Genomic DNA, 21,241 nt, shown 5'->3' on the forward strand with positions numbered 1-21,241 from the left:
TAAACTGTACAGCATATGGGTCTCTGTGTGAGTGTCACCTTTAGCTTAAAAGGTGCTTAAGCTGGTGCAAGTTTTATTCACCTTGTTCACATCATAGTGCAATGGTGGTGGAGCCTACTTCAGAGGACTTTAATTCCCCTTATGCACAGAAATTGCTGACAAGCGCAAACCAGGTGTTTTTGCCAAGCTGCTGGTGTGCAAGTGTGAGGGTCAAAATACTGTTTGTAATTCTCTTTTGACATCTAGCCTATTGTGGCTATGTTACGCTGTGCATAGTAATGCACTGACTCTGCATAGCAATATGTTGACTAACCACAGTCATTTGGTAAAAAGATTGCTGCCTTCCATCTCCAGAAGGCACACCGACATGCAGCTAATACTTAAAATAACAGAGATAGGCAGTAGCCCTCTCAGCAAACCTTCAGCAGCAGGACCTTTACAACCTGCTAAGCAATTCAGTATATATGACTTAAATAGCTACAGCATGTGCTGTGTGGCCTAATAAAATGGCCTCAGTGTAGTACTTGATAATTATTTCTTGCCATCACAAATTCACAAAGAAGGTGAGAGCAGATTAACAGGTCGGGATGGAGGCTGAGCTGAAGAGAGAGGGGCATGTTCTCAACGCTGAGCTATGCATGGCATAAGATTTCAACATGAAGAGAGGGATTGCAGTTGTAGTTTGAGTTTTTGTTGGCTGGCTCTATACTTTCCTAGAATAGGTGGATTATTCTGAAGCAGCAAACTGAAAAGGTTGCATGTTCTTGAGTTTTCAGATGCCTGGAACAGAATTTTTGTGATGTGATGTAAAGCTGACATGCCATGGTGTATATGTGCACCAGTTCAAAGGCAGTTGTGCAATGGCTGCTTTCTTCTCTTAGGCTAGAAGGCCCAGACCTTGAGAGCTGAGAGCCTTTGTTGCTGTAGTGTCAGCCACACTGAAAGGTTTATATTACTTTGGGTGAACCACATGCTGAAGAACTGCCCCACTAGACACCATTTGACTTTTCTGGGATTCTGAGTGTAACTCAGGATACTCAGGGGAAAAAAAGATGCTTTCCACACAATGCTATCACATACCAAGCTTTTGGGCTGGGCCTTCAGCAAGTAGAAATAATCTCAGGTTGTATTGTTAACAACCCCTGTTGTTCCTGCCCTTGTCCTTGGCTGTTTAAGTGGCTTCAGCATTGTTTTAACACCAAATGGAGCATCTTTTTTCCTTAATTTCCTCTCAGTTTTCATTCTCAGCATTCCATTAACACTCTCTCAGGTGCCCACCTTGGTTTCTTGCCCATTGCCTGTGCAGAAACAACTTCTCCTTCCTCTATCAGACTTTTCCTTGAGGTCTTTTCTTGCCGTAGGGAATAGGGACCCACATCCAACTCTGCTGTGCCTTCACGAGGGTGGTGTATGTTAGAGAGCTGTCTCCAAGACTTGCTTCTGCATGTTCAAAGGCACGGTCATTCTCAGTGTCTGCACAACTAACAGACGTGAATTGTTTTGTGTCCAAGTTTGAGAACAAGCTCTTCAGGACCAGGTGGCAGTGGGCTACCACTCATAAACTAATAATAAACTTACAAAGCAATGCATATTTTTCCAGCTGCTGTTCTGACAGGGAGGATGCAGTAAGGGTTAAAAAGCCTTCCTGGCTTCTGGCTTTTCCGTCTGTGTACAGGGATTTGATGCCACTTCAGTAATCTTGCCCCCTTCCTCCTCTAGAGAATTAAAATACATGTACCCACATAATGCAGGCAAGCACACAAGCTGACCAGGATCACATGGCAACTCTCAACACTGCTAAATCATGTATGCTGCTGCTTCTGTGCTTGCAGGAGGGAAAGCAATTACCAGGCTTGGAGCGAGCTTAATAGGAAGGGGGCAACACTTTAATAGTATTTTTCCATGTCAGCACAAACAACCCCAAAAGCTGCAGCTGAGTTATAGGAATACAGTAAGTTTGCTGAGTAGGTAAGTGCTGTGTCAACAGGTAAAAAGCTCTCAGTCGTGATAGTTTGTGAGCAGGGAAGGCGGTAGGTCAGCCTGGACCTTACACAGGTAACTCCTGCATTACTGCGAGGTGGAGAGAGTAGCTGAGTCCTCAGAGGGAGATGGAAGGAGGACAGTCGCTGGCTAGCAAGAAGGCTTTAAGAAGGGGGAGTGCTGGCTCTTCTGGGTTGTATTTTCAAAAGCCCCCATTTCAGCTTAACATGTACCTTTAAGCCAGTGAATCAGCTGATTTTCAGCATGACTTGGACCTTTGATGCTTTTGAAATTCCCACCCTTAATCTCCAGGGCAGGCTGTGGTACAGCAGGTGCCAAGCTCCAGGTGTGTGTGAATAGTCCCAGCTGATTTCTCTGCCTGCTCTAGCATCAACCGCAGTTGCTACCTTTCCTAAAGACAAGAATGCAGCTGCTTTCAATGGGGTTCCTCATGCGCTTGAAATGCTTGAGGCAGCATGCTGAATCGAGAGGCTGATCACTTGGTCCCTAATCCTGCAAACATTTAACTGTGTGCTTTAGCACTGTTACTGGATTAGTCCAGCTGACTTTGGTGGATGACATACAGCAGTAGTGCTGAGCACTTGCGTAAGGCCTGGCAAGACCACAGCTCTGGTCCTTTTCAATTTCCCATCCATGAAATGAGTTCAGTATCCTGCTACACTCTCTTTCTCTAGAACGGTTTGGGTTTGGAATCACTTTTTGGTTGTTTAGCCAAACAGATCTACTTGGTTTTCTTGTTGTAACCAGCTATAACACTTTGAAGGAGAAGGCTCCTGATGGCCCCTGCTTTGACAAGCCCTCAGTCAAATCGGTGAAAAATATGCCCATTTTAAAACAACAAAAAGCACAGGTTACACCAAAAAATACCCTTCCAGTTCTACAGCTCAGCCTTCCCATGTCAAGTGTCAGCCAAGAAGAAGTGTTTCCAGTTCAGCAGCTCAGCCACTTATGTTAGGAAGGGACTGTAAAAGAATAGCTAGACCTTATCAGTTGTCAGAAAACTCTTTAGTGACTTGATTTTTCTTCATAAAGTGTAATAACTGTCAGAGGTAGAGAATATATCTCTCTTCCCAACTGGCAGCCAAGGGTAGCTGCAAAGGGCAAGCAGAATGGATACTCATAAATGTGTGATTACAGGCATTTCTACTGAAGGAGAGAGGAATATTGATGCAACATTTGTCATTTTTATTGGCTTAATATTCTTCTTTTGTAGCACTGTATCCAAACTGCTGTATCTTTCTTCACATACAGTAGTTGTCCATCTTTCCTTTTTTAATCCAGTGCTCTCCAGCTCCTTGTGGACAGCCAGAATATGAGGGTTTGCTGTCGTACACCTTCTCCATAGAAAAGATCCCTGCCCCAGCAAGGGTTGCTTCCACTTTCCAGACTGCTGTGCAGCAACTTCCCCTCCTTGTCTATCATCTGTCCTTTTTCAAGTGTCAATGCTTTAGGGTTGCAGGGGCCTCTCAAGACATATTTTTCACTGTGCGTTGAACATGTTCTTGTGTCATCTTTGGGGCACACCAGGATTCTGTGATAATAGCCCAGGTAAAGCCTGTGTGATGGTAACTTGTTTGTGAATGCAGCACCCCAAGGTGTTCTTTAATGGAGGAGATGATAGCTTTTCAATTACAAGTCTTCGGAGTGAGGTGGTGAGTTGCAGTTTGTGAATGTTGATGGAGAAACTTTGGGATGGACAAATTGCAGGGAACCCACCAGTGCTCCTTTAAAGCTGTGAGACCTAAATAAGGCAAACAATGTCCTTGGAAGGAAAACGATTCTCAGTATCTGCTCTGCCTTTCCCTGGCAAAGAAGTGATGCTGAGATAGGAAATGAACGGCTCCATCACAGAGTAAGACTTAATTAATCAGCTGTTCCCTTGACTGGACTGGCCAGAGTGAGAGAATGGAGAGGACCTTCCATGGGAAAGGGATCTCACTCTTTTTAAGGTGCACACTCAAGAAGTTAAGAGATGGATTCCGTTTTCTTCATAGCATTCCTGTTGGGGCTGTTTCTACCATTAAGCCTAATTACTTAGCTTTTTATGTGCCATCCATTTCTTTTCATCATTTTAAAAACTTCAGTTGCCATAACAACATAATGCAATCAGTGAAACATAGCAGCTATTTTCTGTAGTCAAGGTCTGTGCACTGTCAAGGATGTGAGCCATTTAAGCAAATCTTCACCATCCCCCTTCCTCTCTCCTCTTTCTTGCTCTCTCTTTTTCTCCCTAAACAAGCTCATAACAGGAAGGAGAAACCATCAGGAATAATTAGACACAATAGCAGAGCAAATCCCAATCGTACTCATGCAGTCTAGTCTAATGAACTTCTAATTCTAATCTTAGAAGTGTTGATGTTCCTCGTTAATCACTTTTTCGATGTCATAGATAGAATAGCTGCAGCAGGACCTTGATAATCCACACCAGAGGCAGGAGACCCAGTGTGTATTCAGAGAAAAGAAAAGAAAAAGCATTACATACTTTACTCATTTTTTCATCATTCGTTCCTCAGCTTCATATGCTTATTGCGAGTATTTGCCCATTGTACCATATAGGTAAATAGAACGGAGTGCATTTTGTAGATTCACGGGATTTAAGCATGAAAAGTCATAGCGTCTATTATTAAACCATTGCTGGGAGTCTGGGAGTAACCACCACGTTTTTGTGTGGGTGGTGAGACTTGCAACAAAGCATAGTATAACTGCTGGGCTGCTACTGCACACGTATATAAAAAGCAGTCTGAAAATATATCTGGCAGTCTGGTTCAGTGCTATTCTAAGCAGCGTGAATACAAGATCTATGCACAATGTCTTACTCACTCCTTGACCTCCACAAAGGCTTTCCTGGAATAGCAACGAGTGAGTTCTGAAGACTGGGATTTGGCTTAAGCAGCCATGAGCAGAGTCTTACAGTGGCTTCCAAGTCAATGGTTGCCCATTCACTCTTCCCACTTGTGTGCTTGTGTTCCAGCACCTTGTCCAAGCAGAGGAAGAATGTCATCAGCTGTGTCACCGTGCATGACTCCCCCTACTCCGATTCCTCCAGCAACAACAGCCCTTACGCCGTGCAGCATCGCACAGGGCAGAATAACGGGAACACCTATGACACCAAAGGGGTTCCAGAGACTCACTGCAGTGGGAACCCCCGAACCATCATCGTGCCACCACTGAAAACCCAGGCCAGTGAGGTGTTGGTAGAGTGCGATAGCCTGGCACCAGGTAAATTGCACCTCTTCCATCAAGACAATTAGTAAGAAATAAATGATTTATCTTGGAAGAATCTCATTGTTCGGTTTCATTTTGTTTGTTTGTTTGTTTTGTTTTCCAAAGAAACCGTGCTCCTGCCCTTCTCTCAAGTGACACATCTGTTCTTGGGAGCCATATAGCATTACTTAGATGCCCTGGTACACTCAGGAGTCACAGGGGCAAGTGTCAGCCCCAGTGCAAGAACAGAATGCAGCCTTTAGCTCAACATTTGATGTGAAAGGCTCCCAAATACAAGTGTGAACCTTTGCTGCCTTGCCTTTCCATAGGTTTACTTTAAAATGGGTAAGAGATTGAAAACACATGTTCATTTTCATCCAGATTTGTTGACGTTTCTGGGAAGAACATTTCTCAGGATCTTCATTATGGACCAATGAGGTTTGCTCCTCCTGAGCCTCTGCAATGCTAGATAGTACAAAGTGTTGAAAAGGGGCTTATGGTGGAAGTCTGGCCTGAAGCAATTGGCTTTGAGCTACTTGGCAGTCCTTTCTTTTGACGCACTGCTGGTGTACACAAAGGCTCAGAGGGTGAGCTCCCCACTAGCTCCTTCTCCCTCCCTTTCTACCCACCATGAAGTCAGCCAAGCCAGGGCTTTTTTGTGCTGTGCACACTGTACTTTCCGTCCTTTCCTTGGAATTTGTACCTCCATTGTACATTTCTGCTGGCAGAAAAGTTTCTCACACTTCTGAAGGATCTGTAAAGCCTTCTCCAGGCCCGGTTTGGGTCCAAATACCGGGTCTGCTTGTCTGCCTCTAGGATAGCAGGCTGGCCATGTATATGAACCGCTGCTGAGGTATTCTGTTAATTAAGAGAAACCGTTTTCTTACCCAGCTCCTGTTGTATGTCTCCTCCCAAAAGCCACTCTGGAGGAGAGATTCAGTGAGGAAAAAGGTAGGGTGAGCAATTAAAGAATGTGATGTAAGCTACAAATGTGTTTCCTTTCCTGGCACAGTCACCACCAGTCACCACTCATCCTCCTACAAGTCCAAGTCCTCCAGCACCGTGACCTCCACCAGCGGTCACTCTTCAGGGAGCTCGTCTGGAGCCGTTGCCTATAGGCAGCAGCGACCAGGAGCACATTTCCAGCAGCAGCAGCCTCTTAATCTAAGTCAGGTAAGTCAGCCGAGACTGATTTTGGTGGTGCATCATCCAGCCATTACCTACTGCTCCTCCAGCATGGGCTGTCCCATTCCAGTCTCATGGTAGTTGGGCCTCATCTCGAGTTTGATTGACTTGTTTCAGCTTCACTGCAGGCCTTGATCTTCCAGCTCAGGCACCAGAGGTAGTGCACATCCCACCCCTGAGTACTCCTACCGTGTGTTTTGAAGTCAGATGATCTAACAGAGTGAAGTGTAATACTGTAAGAGAGAAGGTGCAGTAGCTCAGACACAAAGGATGAAGCAGGACTGTGTAGGAAGGACTGAATTCTCCTTAGCTATAGGTAACTGAGGGGGCAGTATCTTCCAAGTGAAAGGAGTGCATCAGCCCAGCTTGTCCCATCAGGTGGGACAAGGCAAAGCAGAGCCCCTGAGCACATATGTGATCTCATGAGTTTCACCTATCCCATGGTAAACCTGAGCTGGACGCGGGGTAGGTCCCGTTAGTTGGCAGCGTGCTGTTCTCAAGGTGTTTCAGAGACTGTGATCAAAACACCCAGGGAGCTTCAGTAAATAATGCTCTATCCAGGTACTGCACCTGGGGCATCTCTCTTCCCTGAGGTGAGGTAATGGGAGTTGGGAATTTTCAGCACAGTTACGAGTGTTTGAAGAGGAGAGAGTCTGGAGAGTCAGGGGACAGTGCTGGCTTGTATCCAGAGCTGGGTATAAGCAGAACTGGGTTGGGTTTTTTGAATAATAACTGGGGGGAGAAGAATGCTCCTTCCCCCTCCCCCCCCCCCCCCCGATATAGTTGAAATGTTAAAATTTAAACAAACTTGAAATAAAAGTGAGTGGAAATGGAGGAAGTGGGCAAGATGCAGTTTCCAAGAGTGGAGGAAGAGTGTGGCTGCCGCATTTCAGACCACAATGACAGTGCAGGGTTTGCTTACAAAGAGGATGAGAGGGCTTGGAAGAATAGAATTAAATAACAGGGAGCATTGCCCTTCTGGCCTTCTAATTCCTACTTGATGGGTTATTTAATACTCTGACTACAAATGACTGAGAAAACTCTTTGACATTATTGTGCAATGCAAAAAATAAAAAAAAAACAATTTAGGAAATCCCTGAAAAAGTACATTGCTTCTGTCCTACTGCTAGAAGTTGCCTGTGCTCAAGTCATTATGGCTGATTACATGAAGGCTGCAGGATCTGATCGAGCTGAGGGTTTTGTCTTTAAAGTAGTTATTTTTACTAACTGAGGAAATGGTAATTGCAAAGACCTAAAAAGGGCAAAACCAAATTGCCACTTCCAGGCATGGCTAGGCAGCTTCATCCCCCTGAGCTATCAGCACGCCGTGTTTCTTCAGCAGAGAGTTCACTAACAAAAGCCGTGTGCGTGTGACTGGACTTGTGGAAGATGTTCTTAGGAGCTGGGCGTCCAAGGTTGGGTCTTTGTGGTAGCTGTGGCTCAAACTGGGGGACTCCGTTATCCTTTTGGGGGCCATTCAGGTGAATGTACAAAACCACAAGGACTTTCTAGGCTTGGGAGGGACCCTTTGCTGTCACCCATTTCCAAGGGTAGACTGTGGTGATGCTGAGGGTGTCAGGAGGAGCAAAGGGGACTTCCCTGGTGTCACAGGGAGGCTCCCAGGCACCACTGAGGTGGTAAAGAGCCTTCTCCTGTGTTGTAACCACTTATCACTGTTGCTGTCTTTATCCAGGCCCAGCAGCACATCACGACCGATCGCACAGGGAGTCACCGGAGACAGCAAGCCTACATCACTCCAACAATAGCTCAGGCCCCGTACTCTTTCCCGCACAACAGTCCCAGCCACGGTACAGTTCATCCTCACCTGGCCGCGGCTGCCGCTGCTCACCTGCCCACCCAGCCCCACCTCTACACATACACGGCCCCCGCCGCCCTGGGCTCCACGGGCACCGTCGCGCACTTGGTGGCCTCGCAAGGGTCTGCACGGCATGCCGTGCAGCACACCACCTACCCCGCCAGCATCGTCCACCAGGTCCCCGTCAGCATGGGCCCGCGGGTGCTGCCCTCACCCACCATCCACCCGAGCCAGTACCAGGCTCAGTTTGCCCATCAGACCTATATCAGTGCTTCTCCAGCCTCCACAGTCTACACTGGATACCCACTGAGCCCCACCAAGGTCAACCAGTACCCTTACATCTAAACACTGGAATAAGGAGTGAGAGACGCACCCATCCCCGGGGAAGTGAGGCGGCTGCTTTTGTACTGAAGAACAGGACAAACTTAATAATGCAATGGGAGGCTCGCGTGAAACTTGAACGAAGGAGACTTTAAGGAAGAAACGAAAAAGAGGAAAGAAAGGGGAGAACCAATTCTACACTTTTTATTTAAAAAAAAAAAAAAAAGAAAATGGAAAAAAAAAAGAACAGAAAAAAAATATAAAACAAACCACAAAAAAACCCAACCATTCTGCACCAAACTAGAGAGAGAAAGAGAGAAACAGAAGGACCCTTCCGCAGGTCCTGTCTTTTGAAGAACTTCACCAACAGACTTTTAAAGGTTATTTTCATCCAATAGTGAGCTACATTTAGAAATTTGTTGTCCAGAACACCTACAATGAAATCCATTAGGTTTCTAATCCAGTAGGTATATGGATTGGGGATTTATCCAGCATTTCAAAGAGTTTATACCCCATCTTTGCAGTGCTCTTTGTATCTCAAAGCATACATAAATTTGGTGGTTTTTTTTCCTGGAAACAGAAAGTGGGTTAGGGAGGCTGAGGGAGGAGAAGGAAGTGTTGTCCCAGTGCTGTAAATTTGGATCTAGCGCTGCAACGTTTAAACAGACCTAGGCAAAAGAGGCCGTGCAGCACTGGTTGAGAGCAGAAGCAATGGGGATATTTCTCCCTTTCCTTGAACACACTGGATAAATCCCTGACAAATGCTGTTCTTAAACGAGATCTCTAATAATGTATGTTGGATTTCAGTTGTGTTTCATTTTGTTTTATTTGGAATTCTTCCTTTTCAGTCCCTAGCCGTTTTAGTATAGGAGGAGACATTTTAGCTACCCCCCTGCCCCGGTAGAATGTAGCACTATACAGGTCATAAGCCCTTTTTACTCTTTTTGTGTTGAACTTCAACGATACCAATAGACTATTCCTCAATGTGATTGCACAAAGAAAAGTGATATAACATAGGCATGTAACAAATGTGATTGTCCAGGTATGTACGTGTGTGCGTGCGTGTGTGCGTGTGTGTGCAGATGCTGCCTTCTCTCTGTGGTGTGTTCCTCGGCACAGCCATTACAACTGTCACAGTCTTAGTTTTACATCATTCCCTCGTAGTGCCTTACCAAACTACAGATGCGGTTTAAGGGTTTACTTCCACTGGTACTCCTAGGAACTGACTGAGGCTAGTCGGAATTTACTCTCAGCTCTTCTTTGCTTTTTTTATTTTGGGTTGTTATCGCCGATTTTCTTCTTCTGGTAGTGGTGGTGGTGGGTTTTTTTCTCCCACGTCATCAATCTTAGCTCATTTGCTGAGGTGTTGGGGAGGCTCATCGGGGTCAGAAGTGCATACAGCTGGGTGTTCTGTTGAGCACTGGATGGGCTGGAAGTGACTGGGTTGGTTGTGAGACCCAGGGTGACTCCCAGAGGGTCTGGGGATTCATCTGTGGACAGGTCTGGTTTTGTCCTGTGGAAATAGCAGGTTTTCTCCCCAGAAATTGAATTCACCTTCTGCTGTTTGCCAACATTCTCAGTGGAGTTGTTGGGTTGTCCCAGTGGTGTGTCTGAAATGGGAACAAAACTTTAGCCCGTGAAAGGGGGAAACACAAGTTATTGCCAGCATCTCTCACTACATCTGTCGATGAGAGGGGGTCAGGAAAGGACTGGAGCCCCAAAACAAACATGAGAAAATCCAGCTGAGAGCGTCAAACTCAGGTTTCTTAAGTAAAAAGAATATTGTAATACATTGGGCCTTACCCACCCTAACGTAGCTGTGGCATTGCACACTTCCCCTCCTGCCTTGTCGCATATGGCCCAACGCATTGTCTGTGGCAGCAGAGTGACCCTGGAACCAGAGACCACAGTAGTTCTATGGGTCCTCCATGCCTAGAACGCTCTATGGTCATCTTGTTTTCTAACCATGTCTAAAGAGAGCCTTTCCCACAGTTGGGTTCGGTGCAGAGGGTAGTTTCGTTGGTGCATCAGTACTTGGAAGTGTCTCTGGAGTACCCACGCCTGCAGATGGCCTGGGGAGGAAGGAGAGAAGAGAGTTTGATAGAAGGTTTCCGTGAAGGCTGAAGTCTGTGTGGCTGCTCGATTCCACTCTACATTTCCCTTTAACCAGAGCATGGAGTATTCGGGTGTTTCAGAAGATGCCGGAAACCAGCAAGTTCCTCAGCCCAGGGGCGAGGGCTGGGTTCCCTGGGTGGCAGCAGGGAAGGAGGCTTTCTCAGGTGGGAAAAGCTGGCAGAAAGGCAAGTGTATTGTCTTGTGGTAAGTGCTTGGCTGGTCTGGAAGAAGAAGGGATCCTGCTATATACAGGCTGTTCAACAAGGCTGTTGTCTTCTGGCAAACCACCAAATACCCTCCCTGGTTGCCAGCTCTGGTTCCTGGGCTACCCTTGCACGGTTTTCCCCTCCTGCCTGACCTTCTTTCTAGTTCAGTATAGTGTAGATGAGGATGCGATCTCTCAGCAGCCTTTGCACCTTAACCCCCTCTTCCTACGGAAAGACAACACATCCCCTTTCATCTGAGGCAGGACAATAAAGCCCTGCTCTCTCTGTTGCATTCCTCTCCTCTTCCACCAGTTCAGGAACGAGAGCGTCATGCTGCTTGTGTCATGAAAAGGAAAGATGTGATTTTATTGTATGGTTATTATGATTATTATTTTATATTATTGTATTTTGCTCTGGTTTTTAATTGCACACGCATTCCTTAGTCTTTGTGGTTTAGGTTTTTTCTCTTAGTTTTGTTGTTATTGTCATTAATTTTATTTCTCTTCATCAGTGCATTGGAAGGGTTTCTTTGTTTGTGAAAACTGCAGGAGGAAGGGGAAACAACACTGTCTTGAGGATGAGAACTCTGCCACTAACTTAGGGGAAGTAGGGTGGTTACAGCCTTGAGGGACAGGAGTTATCCTTCAGGTCACATCTGTATTTTGAGAAGAAGTCCAGAAACATTCATTCATTAGGCCAAAACCAAACAGCAGCTAATGTAATGATCTGTCAGGAGGGCTGGATCAAAGGCACGTAACAACCTTAGTGCCCTAGGATCCAGCTCACTATCACTTCGTCGATGGGATATTTGTATGAGATCAAGACCTATTTGTGCTCTAGGCCATGATCACTGGGCCTTTTCAATGAATCCAAAGCCATGCTACATGCATAAGGATTTGGTTTTCCCAAAGGAGAAAGCAGATAGATGGCTCTCCAGAAACAGGGCTATCGGAGGAGCCATGGCAGAAGCGCCTGAGTGTGGCTCTCAGTCCCATCACTGGATAAAGGACACTGGTGCCCATGGAATGGCATTAACCTGGGTCAAGCATGGCTGCAGACAAGGCAGGGTTCCTCACCTGCTCTTCCACTCTCAGTGCAGCTGTTCACAGGGCCAGGATGCTTAATTTGCTTTTAGGGGGTTGTTGAGGTCTTTTTTGATGTAGATTTTCCTTTCTTTTATAATTATTTGTAGTGGAATTTGTTAAGCTATTCTGGTTTCTAGAGTTTAAATGTTCATGCTTTCATTTGCATCGCCTGCTCTGTTAGAATGGGGGGAAGCAGTGACTCAATTTAAATTCCATTAAAAAATAGGGTAGGACTTCAGCAGAGACTTAAAGTTAATCATGCACTTGAGTGCTTTGCGAAAGAACAGACTTAAACCCTTCAAGTTAATTACTTGTTTATGCGCTCCTCTGGCCTAGGACCAGTGAAGCATGGAAGGTTGCAATCTCAATCACAGTAATGTTTTACTTGTATTAATTGCCTTTTCCCTGCATACCCATCTGACTTGCTGTCCCACGAGTGCTCAGATTTGATTTTTGGGGTGCATTTGGCAGTGAAGCTGTTACAACAGTGCAGGCTAGCAGTGAGAAGGGTCATGGTGTGTATTGGAGGAGCCCTCTTTCCCATTGGGAGGAGCTCAATTTTTCATCCTGGAGCTGCTGATCTTTCAGCTGTAGGTGGTCAGATGATGATGATGGGCCACAGCGATTGCAGGGGATGAACAACACAGCCATTGAATCGCTTTGATGGTGTGACGCCACGTGAGAGCTGTGTTTTCTGGTGGGTATGGGGAGCTGAGCAACACCTCCTCCCTCACACCTGCCTGAAGGCATAGTATGGAAAAGGTGGTATGATTAGTCACAGGGGAAACATAGTGAGGTCAGCAGAGGAATCAAAAGCTTTGCTTGCTGCTGGTGCCACCTACGTAATAACAACCGGCTTGTGCTCAAAATGAGATTGGCGTGGTTGGGTTGGTGTTCTTTGTGTGCGTGGGGTAAACAGCATGGGAACTTGAGAGGGGAGGTAAATGTTTAGATACTGGAAGTTCTATGGGCAGCTTAGGGTTGGCACAGTGAAAAGGCGATCCCTTTCCTCATTATCTCGTCTTGCGTTCTTGTGCTGGAAGCAGAATGAAGCACGGACGTTGCCTCTCTTCGGAGGTGTATGTTCAAAGTCCTGCTGTGAAAGCAGATTGGAGGAGGGAGGGGAGAGAGCCACTAACATGAGCAGAATGGAAAACCTGAAGGGGAGCACTTTCTCACTGCAGACTGGGCCAAATCCAGTCGTTTGAGAGAGCAAATGCAATTGCATCTTCCTCAGGAGAGCTGTACCTGCTTGCACCCAGCAAATTGGGCCTTGGCAGATCTCTTTCTCTCTCTGTCTCTCACTCACTTTCTCTAGTAGTTTTGTCGTAATACGCAAAACATTCCAAGAAAGGGACACTTCTGTTTGTGACATTTTTCTGTGTTTATACTCCGAAGGGATGATGTCTTGTAATTTGGGTTGAAGGAAATTCCATTAGCAAACTTAACGGGCAATAAACCTGTTTTTTTCTTTAACCAAAGATACTGAGAGAGAGAGAGAAAAAGAGACCCACAAACACTTCAGAAATGAAATGAAAATCATGACCACCAGGCAATGGGGATACACTGTGGAACTCCATCTTTCCTTTCTCTTCTTTTTCTTATCATTTTGAGTAGCTAGCTTGACAAGCAGAGAAATTCACACTAAATATTGCTGCTATCCTAAATGTTAGGGGGATGTCGAAAACTTTATTCTTCTCTCATTATTGTTCACATTGATTAAAGTGTTTCAGTGGCGACAATGAGGTGTGGAAATGGTGAGCTGCGTAGTGGGGATAAGCTTATGGATGCTCTGCATGCTTCTGTAGTGTTTCCTTTCCTGAATTTAAGATGCTGGTTTTGTTCCGTGGGTTGGACCCAAACAGAGTTGCCGTGGTTGGGCCAGGCACAGCTGAGCAAGGATGTTGGACTTGGGTGTGCGTTCTTCCATGGCTTGGCAATCAGCCTATCAGAGATCTGCAGTGCTACTTGTGGACCAAGTCCTTGATACCTGTACACAAAGTCTGCAGGAATAGTCTTTGTTGAGGGTAGGCAACGCAGAAAGGAAATATGTGGAAAGGAAGTGACTTCCCCCTTCCTGATGACAGTTGTCCCTGCTGTGGTCTAATTTGCTGTGGGAGCTTCAAAGCAGTTGATCTGTGGTCCAGGGCCCTCATCCATGTCACCCCCCATCCCTATGTCTTGCCAGTGCTCCTGTGAGGAGGAGTCCCACAGCTTACTTCTTGTGGCCCGTTTCTATGCCTACAAATCACTCTGCTCCCTCCGTACGTGGGGAGGAAAAGATGGATCTGCACTGCTGGGGTTTCCCCACTGCTGTGCTCCAACAAAGCTGCCTCTCACAACAGTGACAGTTTCACCCTGGGCTGCTGATGTTGAGCAAGCTACACTGTTGTACAGCGGTGCTTGAAGCCATGATGGCAGTAGATGGCTGTGTGCAGGCTCCTTGCTGGAGTAATGCATTGGACAGAAGGCACTGGCCAATCCAGGCCGGTCCCCATCCCCATAGTCCCTCCTTCCCTCCACCCAGGAACACTACCTGCAAGAGACACCGTGATGCCACTGCGCTCACCACCCACCGCAGGCACGCAGTGAGACCCACCACAGGGGCAGCCCCTCGAAGGAAGCGCTGGCAGCGTGCAGAAGAGCTCTGCTAATCCAGGACTCAGTGCTGAAGGTGTCTTTTTCCCCCTGTGACAAATGGCATTGCTGGGAGTGACCCAGAAGTAGTGGTTACCTGTGAGAAGCTGCTGGTGCAGGTGTGAGAAGTGGACTGGAGGTGACCCGTGCTGTGCTCTGTGTGTGTCAAATGTTTTCAGTTGGAGGACATGGTTTAGAGCATTTGTGTGTGTCAAGAGTGAAATTTGAATGGCAGATTGGCTTGGTTCATCAGAAGTCTTAGGAAGAGTACTAGGAGGATTTGTGTTCAGCATTTATGGTTTGGAGCTCCTGTTTCTCATGTACGGGTTAGCTTTGTCCTTCCAGTTTTAGCAGTGCTGCTATAACAGACTATTCATGTGTGTTTGAAGATAAAGTTTTTGTTTTTAATCTTTTGCTTATCATAGTTAAGCTAAGAAAGGCAATACTAAAGGTATATTTTTTTCCAAAAATGATATTTTTTACTGCACTGATAAATATTGTGACATCTCTGTTCTTAACTCTTTCGCTGTGAGGGGAACTGTGTGCAGATTCACACAAACCTTGTAAATACTTGCGTGTACTTCTGACAGCCAGGGATTACTTTTTTCCCCTTTCTTTCCTTTCCCTCTTTTCCTTTCTTTCCTTTCTTTCCTTTTTTCTTTTCTTTCCTTTCTTAACTTTCTTTCTCTTCTTCCTCTTCTTCCTCTTCTTCTTCTTCTTCTTTCTCTTTTTTTTAAACAAGGTTTCCTCTTTAAAACAGAAAGCAATGGGGCAACAATGCTCAGAGCAAAAGCAAACCTTATCCCACTTCCAGAACATAACCAAGGAGTTTTTGCAGTGATGGCATAGAGTTAATATTTAATGCCGATGCGTTTTGATTTTATTACTGTTTTTTCCAGCAAACTGGTTGGAAAGGAATAAGACAGATAGGAAAGCTTCAGTATGGGATTCTGATCAGAAACGATACCCATCTATTTTATGACATCTCTGGTTTTCCTTTTGTTTCCTTTTCCTTTAAAAAGAAATTAAAACTGGCTTGTTGCAGGCTTGCTGGCCTGAGCTCTAGGCTGGTCGGCGGCTGTCCCAGGGTAGCCTGGTGCTCCGGGACCGCCAACTCCTTTGGAAGCAAACCCACTGATCAGGATTCTGGATTCTGATTGCTTCAAAAGGTACCCCCCAGCACTGCGGGATACCTTTGTTTTTTTAAAGAGAAGGATTTAAATACACTTATATTACGCAAACTGTGACCTAATGGCAATAATTACCTCAAATGTGGGCATTCATCCTGGTTTTAGCCTTTTTGAAAACATGTAGCCAGCTTGAACTTTGATTCAAAGACTCTGAACTCCGTAGGGGCGGAATAGCGATAAATGCCCACCCTGGTCATTGTTGCTTGAGTGAATTCTGAAGACAGTGAATCTTTAAAAAGAAAAGAAAAGAAAAAAAAAGAAATTAAACCAAGGAATAGATTACTCTTTTATGTATTTTAATCGTGATGTTAAAATGCACATGTAAGTATATATGTTTATAGCTACTGTAAAATGCTTTGGCCTTCTAGACGATATTTAATGAGTCACATTTTAAATCAATATGAACTGAATAATAGACTGTGGCTACTTAAACAGTTTTCTGGCTACATTTTATAGTTATTACAGTGTTTTATAGTTTACATTTAAACTGGTACTTTTTAAGGGAAATCTTGTGTTTATAAGTGACACCTTCAAAAACTCAATACAGCTGCCTCTTTTTAATTTTGCCCGTTAAAAATGGAACAGTCCAAGTGTGTCTTTAATATGTATATTCTGTTTCGAGATATAACATAGTGTTGGAAAGTCAGTCCAGAGATCAAGTATAGTCCACTGTATTTCCAAAGTCTGGTCAAAAAAACACTCCACCACTCTGAAGATTTAGTCCAACAGATAAGCTACTTGTTTGTTTGCTTGTTTTAATAACGTGGTTTATCAGGCTCCTTGGGTTGAAGCAGGGAGCACGATGCTAAAGTCACTGTTCTATGTAGGATCCTCATCTGGATGAAGATACCCGCATCAGGAGAATGAAGGATATTCAAAGGAAGGATTACGTTGTACTGTTGATAAATCATTAGCCAAACTATTAATTCCTGAGTTAGTGAATGCCTGTTTTTATTTGGGGGGGGGTCAGGGTGTTGTGTGTGAGTGTCTGTGTGCATGTGTGTGACAGCCACTCGGAGGCAATAATGCTGTAATTTGGCTTTCATGTGTTCACCCCTTTCTTACAAGCAATGCTTACCACCACAGACATGTTTTGAACCAGTAAATGAAACACAAAGTTCACTGACCATCTCCTTGTCAACTCTGTTTTCTCAGCCCATGCCAGTTCCCGTCAGTGCTGTTACCCTGTACTTTGCATTTTGATATATCACATTCCCTCCTCCCCAGTCTCACTTAGCTGTCTAGTTTTGTCTGTTGTGTTCTTTCACTTGGGTAACCAGTGAACGTGGTATAAATGTCTGCTATCCAAAATGGTACTCTGAGGTCATGGAAGTACAGGAATTGGCATTTAAAATACGTATCTGAATACCTCTGAAGAACCAAGCTTCAGTTGTGGAGCTCACGTACTCCTGGGAGGGCTCCTTTCGTGTTTCCATCATGCCCGATGGGGCTGTATCAGCCAGCCTAGAGCAGAGGTGGTGAAAAGGGGCGATGGGCGATGCTTTGCAGTTGGGCGCTAGTGCTGCTCCCAGTACAATCAGCAGCGGTGGGGCTGGGGGAGTGCATCCTGCCTCCTCCTCCTCTCAGCACCATTCTGGGGCTGCCATGCCCATCCCATCACCCCCATTACCAAAGCGATAACGTATCACATGGCAAGCCAGGACTGTCAGCAGGGCTCGGGCTAGATGGAAAACATCCACTCTTCCTCACCATGCACTGCCACCCAACCCACAGGCTTCACTGCCCCCAGCACCTGCCTGGCCTTCTGTTCTCATGGGGGGAGTCAGGCCCACAGATACTAGCACACTCACATGAAGGAGCCATAGAGCCTTGTTGAATACCTTGGCTTGCAGTTAGTTAGTTAGGCAAGAAGGGGTTTCTGGCACTGGCAACACACATCCTGCAGGGTCTGAAAGGTTACATACAGCACCTCTGCCCTCAGCAAGGAAATAAAGCGCTTCTGCAATGCTTCCACCTCACGCGGTTACGTACAACACTTCTGGCTTTTCTCCCCCACGACCCTTACGTGTTTGATTCTTTATTTTCTTTTATTTGTTGTTTTTTTTTTTTTTTTGCTCTGTATTCTTCTCAAAACAAAACTTCCACGGATTTTCCAGGGCACAACCATTTCAGGTGTAAAAAAGGATCTCCTCATCCCATGTTTCACCAACAGAGCAATCGAGGCATTTTGGGTACCAGATTCTACTTGGGCAGAACCAGAATGTAGCCTGTATCTTTCATACCAAATCAAATTTCTGAAAGGAGAGGAAGTGTCGTTAATAGCTTTATTAAAGGAGTGTGTGTGAGAGAGAGAGGGAGTAAGAGAGGGAGCAAGAAAGAGAGAAGAAAGAGGGGCATCTCGGAAGGTGGAGAGTCTAGACTTTGGGCAGATCAAACGAACCAATGGGTGAAACAGTTGTGAGCTGTAAACCCCATGTAAAGCCAGGAGGGGGGAAACGGAGGGAATGATTGATGCCTTTCGACTGCCCACGAGCCCAGCGTACTCTGGATGGAAAGTGGAAGTTAATCTACACTGCACCAAAACTACTAAGGGGAAGTTGGGGGAGGGCTGTGAAAAGCTGCCACAATCACAAGGGAGAAGATGCCCCTGCCCCAGCTCCAGACCTCAAGCGGTTCTTTCTCTACAGCATCATCTCAGCCCAGTAACCCCACGAAAGCCCTGAGCCGTTGTGTTCCTTCACTGTACGGTTTCTGTAATAAGAGTGTTAATCCATGTTAATCTTTGTGGAAATTATTGTGTGCAACAGTATTTTCTTGTGTACAGCTTCTTTCCTACGTGAATTGTCCCTTTCTCTTTTCCTTTTGGGTTTGTTTTGGAGTTTTTTTTCCTTCCTTTTTTTCCTTTATTTTTCTTTTTCTTTCGGTAATATGTCTTTCTTCTTTTAAAAGAAAAAAACAAAAACAAACTGATGTGTTGTAGACCTATATGTAACCTATTCCTTAGTCTCATATTATAGGTATGTTATAAGAATGGATATTTTACTTGGCTTTAGAATGTTTTACAAGAAAACTAATTCTTAACCAATCAAGTTCTTGCTACTAAAAAAAAAAAGAAATGCTTGTGTTTTTCATCATGACGTTGTGTGCTTCTAATTAATAATCATTTTCGTTGTAGAAAAATGGAGTGAATTTATATTAGTCTTGGAAACTAATAATAGCATTGTAAATTTATGAGATGATTTTAACAGAAAATACATTATAGAAGAATATAGTTATTTTAATTGTAATATTACTAACTGTAGGGTGAGAAAGGAGGTCCCGTTGTGGTGAACTATGTTATAGCTTGTTATTCACGGTTTCTTTTTGATCATTTTTTCGGTCTCTGAGGTGAAACGAGTTATTAATCAGAATTTGTCAACTCACATATGCATATTGTATATGTGTAGAAATGTAATCACACTTTGTCTTGGAATTACATTAAACTGTTTTAAGTCACTGCAAAGTTTGTGTGCCTGTGTGTCTTCTCGCTAGCTCAAGTTTGGTCTGAGCATCTGGTTAGTTTTCAGTTTGTCTTATTTAATCTCCTCAGTCTATTGGAAAGCAGCAGTAACACTATCATTAATAATAGATGGTTTCCCTTTAGTTGTTTAGGTTTGTGAGATGTATTTCTTTCCCAGGGAAGAAAACCATCTGTGTTCAGATGTCCAGTTCTGGGTTTCACTGAAGCACAGGAGGCTGCTCAGAGCTGCTGTGTTCAGCTCCGTTGAGAGATCCCTGCTATGTCGTGCTGTGCTGACTTCAAGTGTGGGGATCAGCTGCAAATACCAGCCTGGTTTTCCTTTTCTTTATGTCTGAGCCCTCATTTCATTTGCTCCCTTTCCTTTCTTCCTTTAATACATGTTAAGATGCTTAAATCACCACCTGTTCCCAGTAACAGAACTTGCCCTTTGGGCTGTGTCTGATTTTCACCATGAGGTTTGCTCAGGAGCAAACAGGAGGAGTGTCTGCAAAGGGTCCCTTATAATACCATGGAGCAGATCAATGGCTCCTCAACTCCTCTCAACAGAGGGAGAGTAAGACCTTCCTGGTTCTGTTGCTGATCTTTCCCAACACAGTGACTCCTGTCCAAGATAGAATAGAATCATAGAATCGTTAGGGTTGGAAAGGACCTTAAGATCATCTAGTTCCATTCCCCCTGCCGTGGGCAGGGACACCTCACACTAAATCATATCACCCAAGGCCTCGTCCAACCCGGTCTTGAACACTGCCAGGGATGGAGCATTCACAACCTCCCTGGGCAACCCATTCCAGTGCCTCACCACCCTAACAGGAAGGAATTTCCTCCTTATATCCAATCTAAACTTCCCCTGTTTAAGTTTTAACCCATTACCCCTTGTCCTGTCACTGCAGTCCCTAACGAAGAGTCCCTCCCCAGCATCCCTATAGGCCCCCTTCAGGTACTGGAAGGCTGCTATGAGGTCTCCACGCAGCCTTCTCTTCTCCAGGCTGAACAGCCCCAACTTCCTCAGCCTGTCTTCATACGGAAGGTGCTCCCATCCCCTGATCATCCTCGTGGCCCTTCTCTGGACTTGTTCCAACAGTTCCATGTCCTTTTTATGTTGAGGACACCAGAACTGCACACAATACTCCAGGTGAGGTCTCACAAGAGCAGAGCAGAGGGGCAGGATCACCTCCTTAGACCTGCTGGTCATGCTCCTTTTAATGCAGCCCAGGATACGGTTGCCTTTCTGGGCTGCAAGTGCACACTGCCGGTTCTTGTTCATTTTCTCATCAACCAACACCCCCAAGTCCTTCTCCTCAGGGCTGCTCTGAATCTCCTCTCTACCCAACCTGTAGCTGTGCCTGGGATTGCTCTGACCCAGGTGTAGGACCTTGCACTTGTCACGGTTAAACTTCATGAGGTTGGCATCAGCCCACCTCACAAGTGTGTCAAGGTCCCTCTAGATGGCTTTCCTGATGTGGGATCCATCTCATTATTGCAGCTTGTCCATTCCAGGGGATCACCAGAAGGATGTTCAGTGGGTTGTACCAGGCTATGTATGCTACAGGGGCCACCTTTTGCATTGGGTGTCCAATGAATGGCGTCTGCAAGCATGTGATAACTGCCTGATGGGCTTGCATCAGGACATAAACCTTCAGGTAGAGCACGAAGCTTGTTTCATCAGAGAATACCAGCAGTGAGGCAAAGGCTCCTTTCCCTGGGCTTGGTTTTCCAGGCTTCTGTCTGAGGAACCCCTGGAATAAGCAGGGAGCATTTGCTATGAATTTCTAGGTAGACCTGAAACTTTAGGTAGCAAGAGGTCATGGGACCTTTCTCCGAGCTGCCGTAAGCTGTCTGAGACCCAACTCAGCAAAAGCAGTTAAAGCTGTAATGCCCGTGCCTGTTCAGCAAACCCATTAAGTCTGTGTTTGATTTGAAATTGTGTGTCCTATTAACCTTCAAGTTATTTAGACATATGCTAACAGGTAATTGCATGGTTAGGTGCTCTGCTGGAAACG

At 45.3% G+C, this 21,241-nt stretch overlaps 1 protein-coding gene across 4 annotated transcripts in view; it reads left to right on the forward strand.

Moving 5' to 3' along the window:
- The window catches only part of HIPK2 (homeodomain interacting protein kinase 2), a 128,962-nt gene extending 119,629 nt beyond the window's left edge, over positions 1 to 9,333 (forward strand). For all 4 annotated transcript variants that reach the window (XM_057420674.1, XM_057420675.1, XM_057420676.1 and 1 more), the window contains exons 13-15: positions 4,973 to 5,220; positions 6,218 to 6,378; positions 8,084 to 9,333. In XM_057420674.1, coding sequence (XP_057276657.1) covers positions 4,973 to 5,220; positions 6,218 to 6,378; positions 8,084 to 8,551 — 877 coding nt within the window. In that variant the 3' untranslated portion in view covers positions 8,552 to 9,333. The remainder of the gene's footprint in view (positions 1 to 4,972; positions 5,221 to 6,217; positions 6,379 to 8,083) is intronic.
- The last annotated feature ends 11,908 nt before the right edge of the window (positions 9,334 to 21,241 follow it).

Source organism: Pezoporus wallicus, unplaced genomic scaffold (assembly GCF_028554395.1).
Source record: "Pezoporus wallicus isolate ANWC-B61680 ecotype Strahan unplaced genomic scaffold, APGP_CSIRO_Pwel_v1 contig_2871, whole genome shotgun sequence".
Classification (NCBI taxonomy): domain Eukaryota; kingdom Metazoa; phylum Chordata; class Aves; order Psittaciformes; family Psittacidae; genus Pezoporus; species Pezoporus wallicus.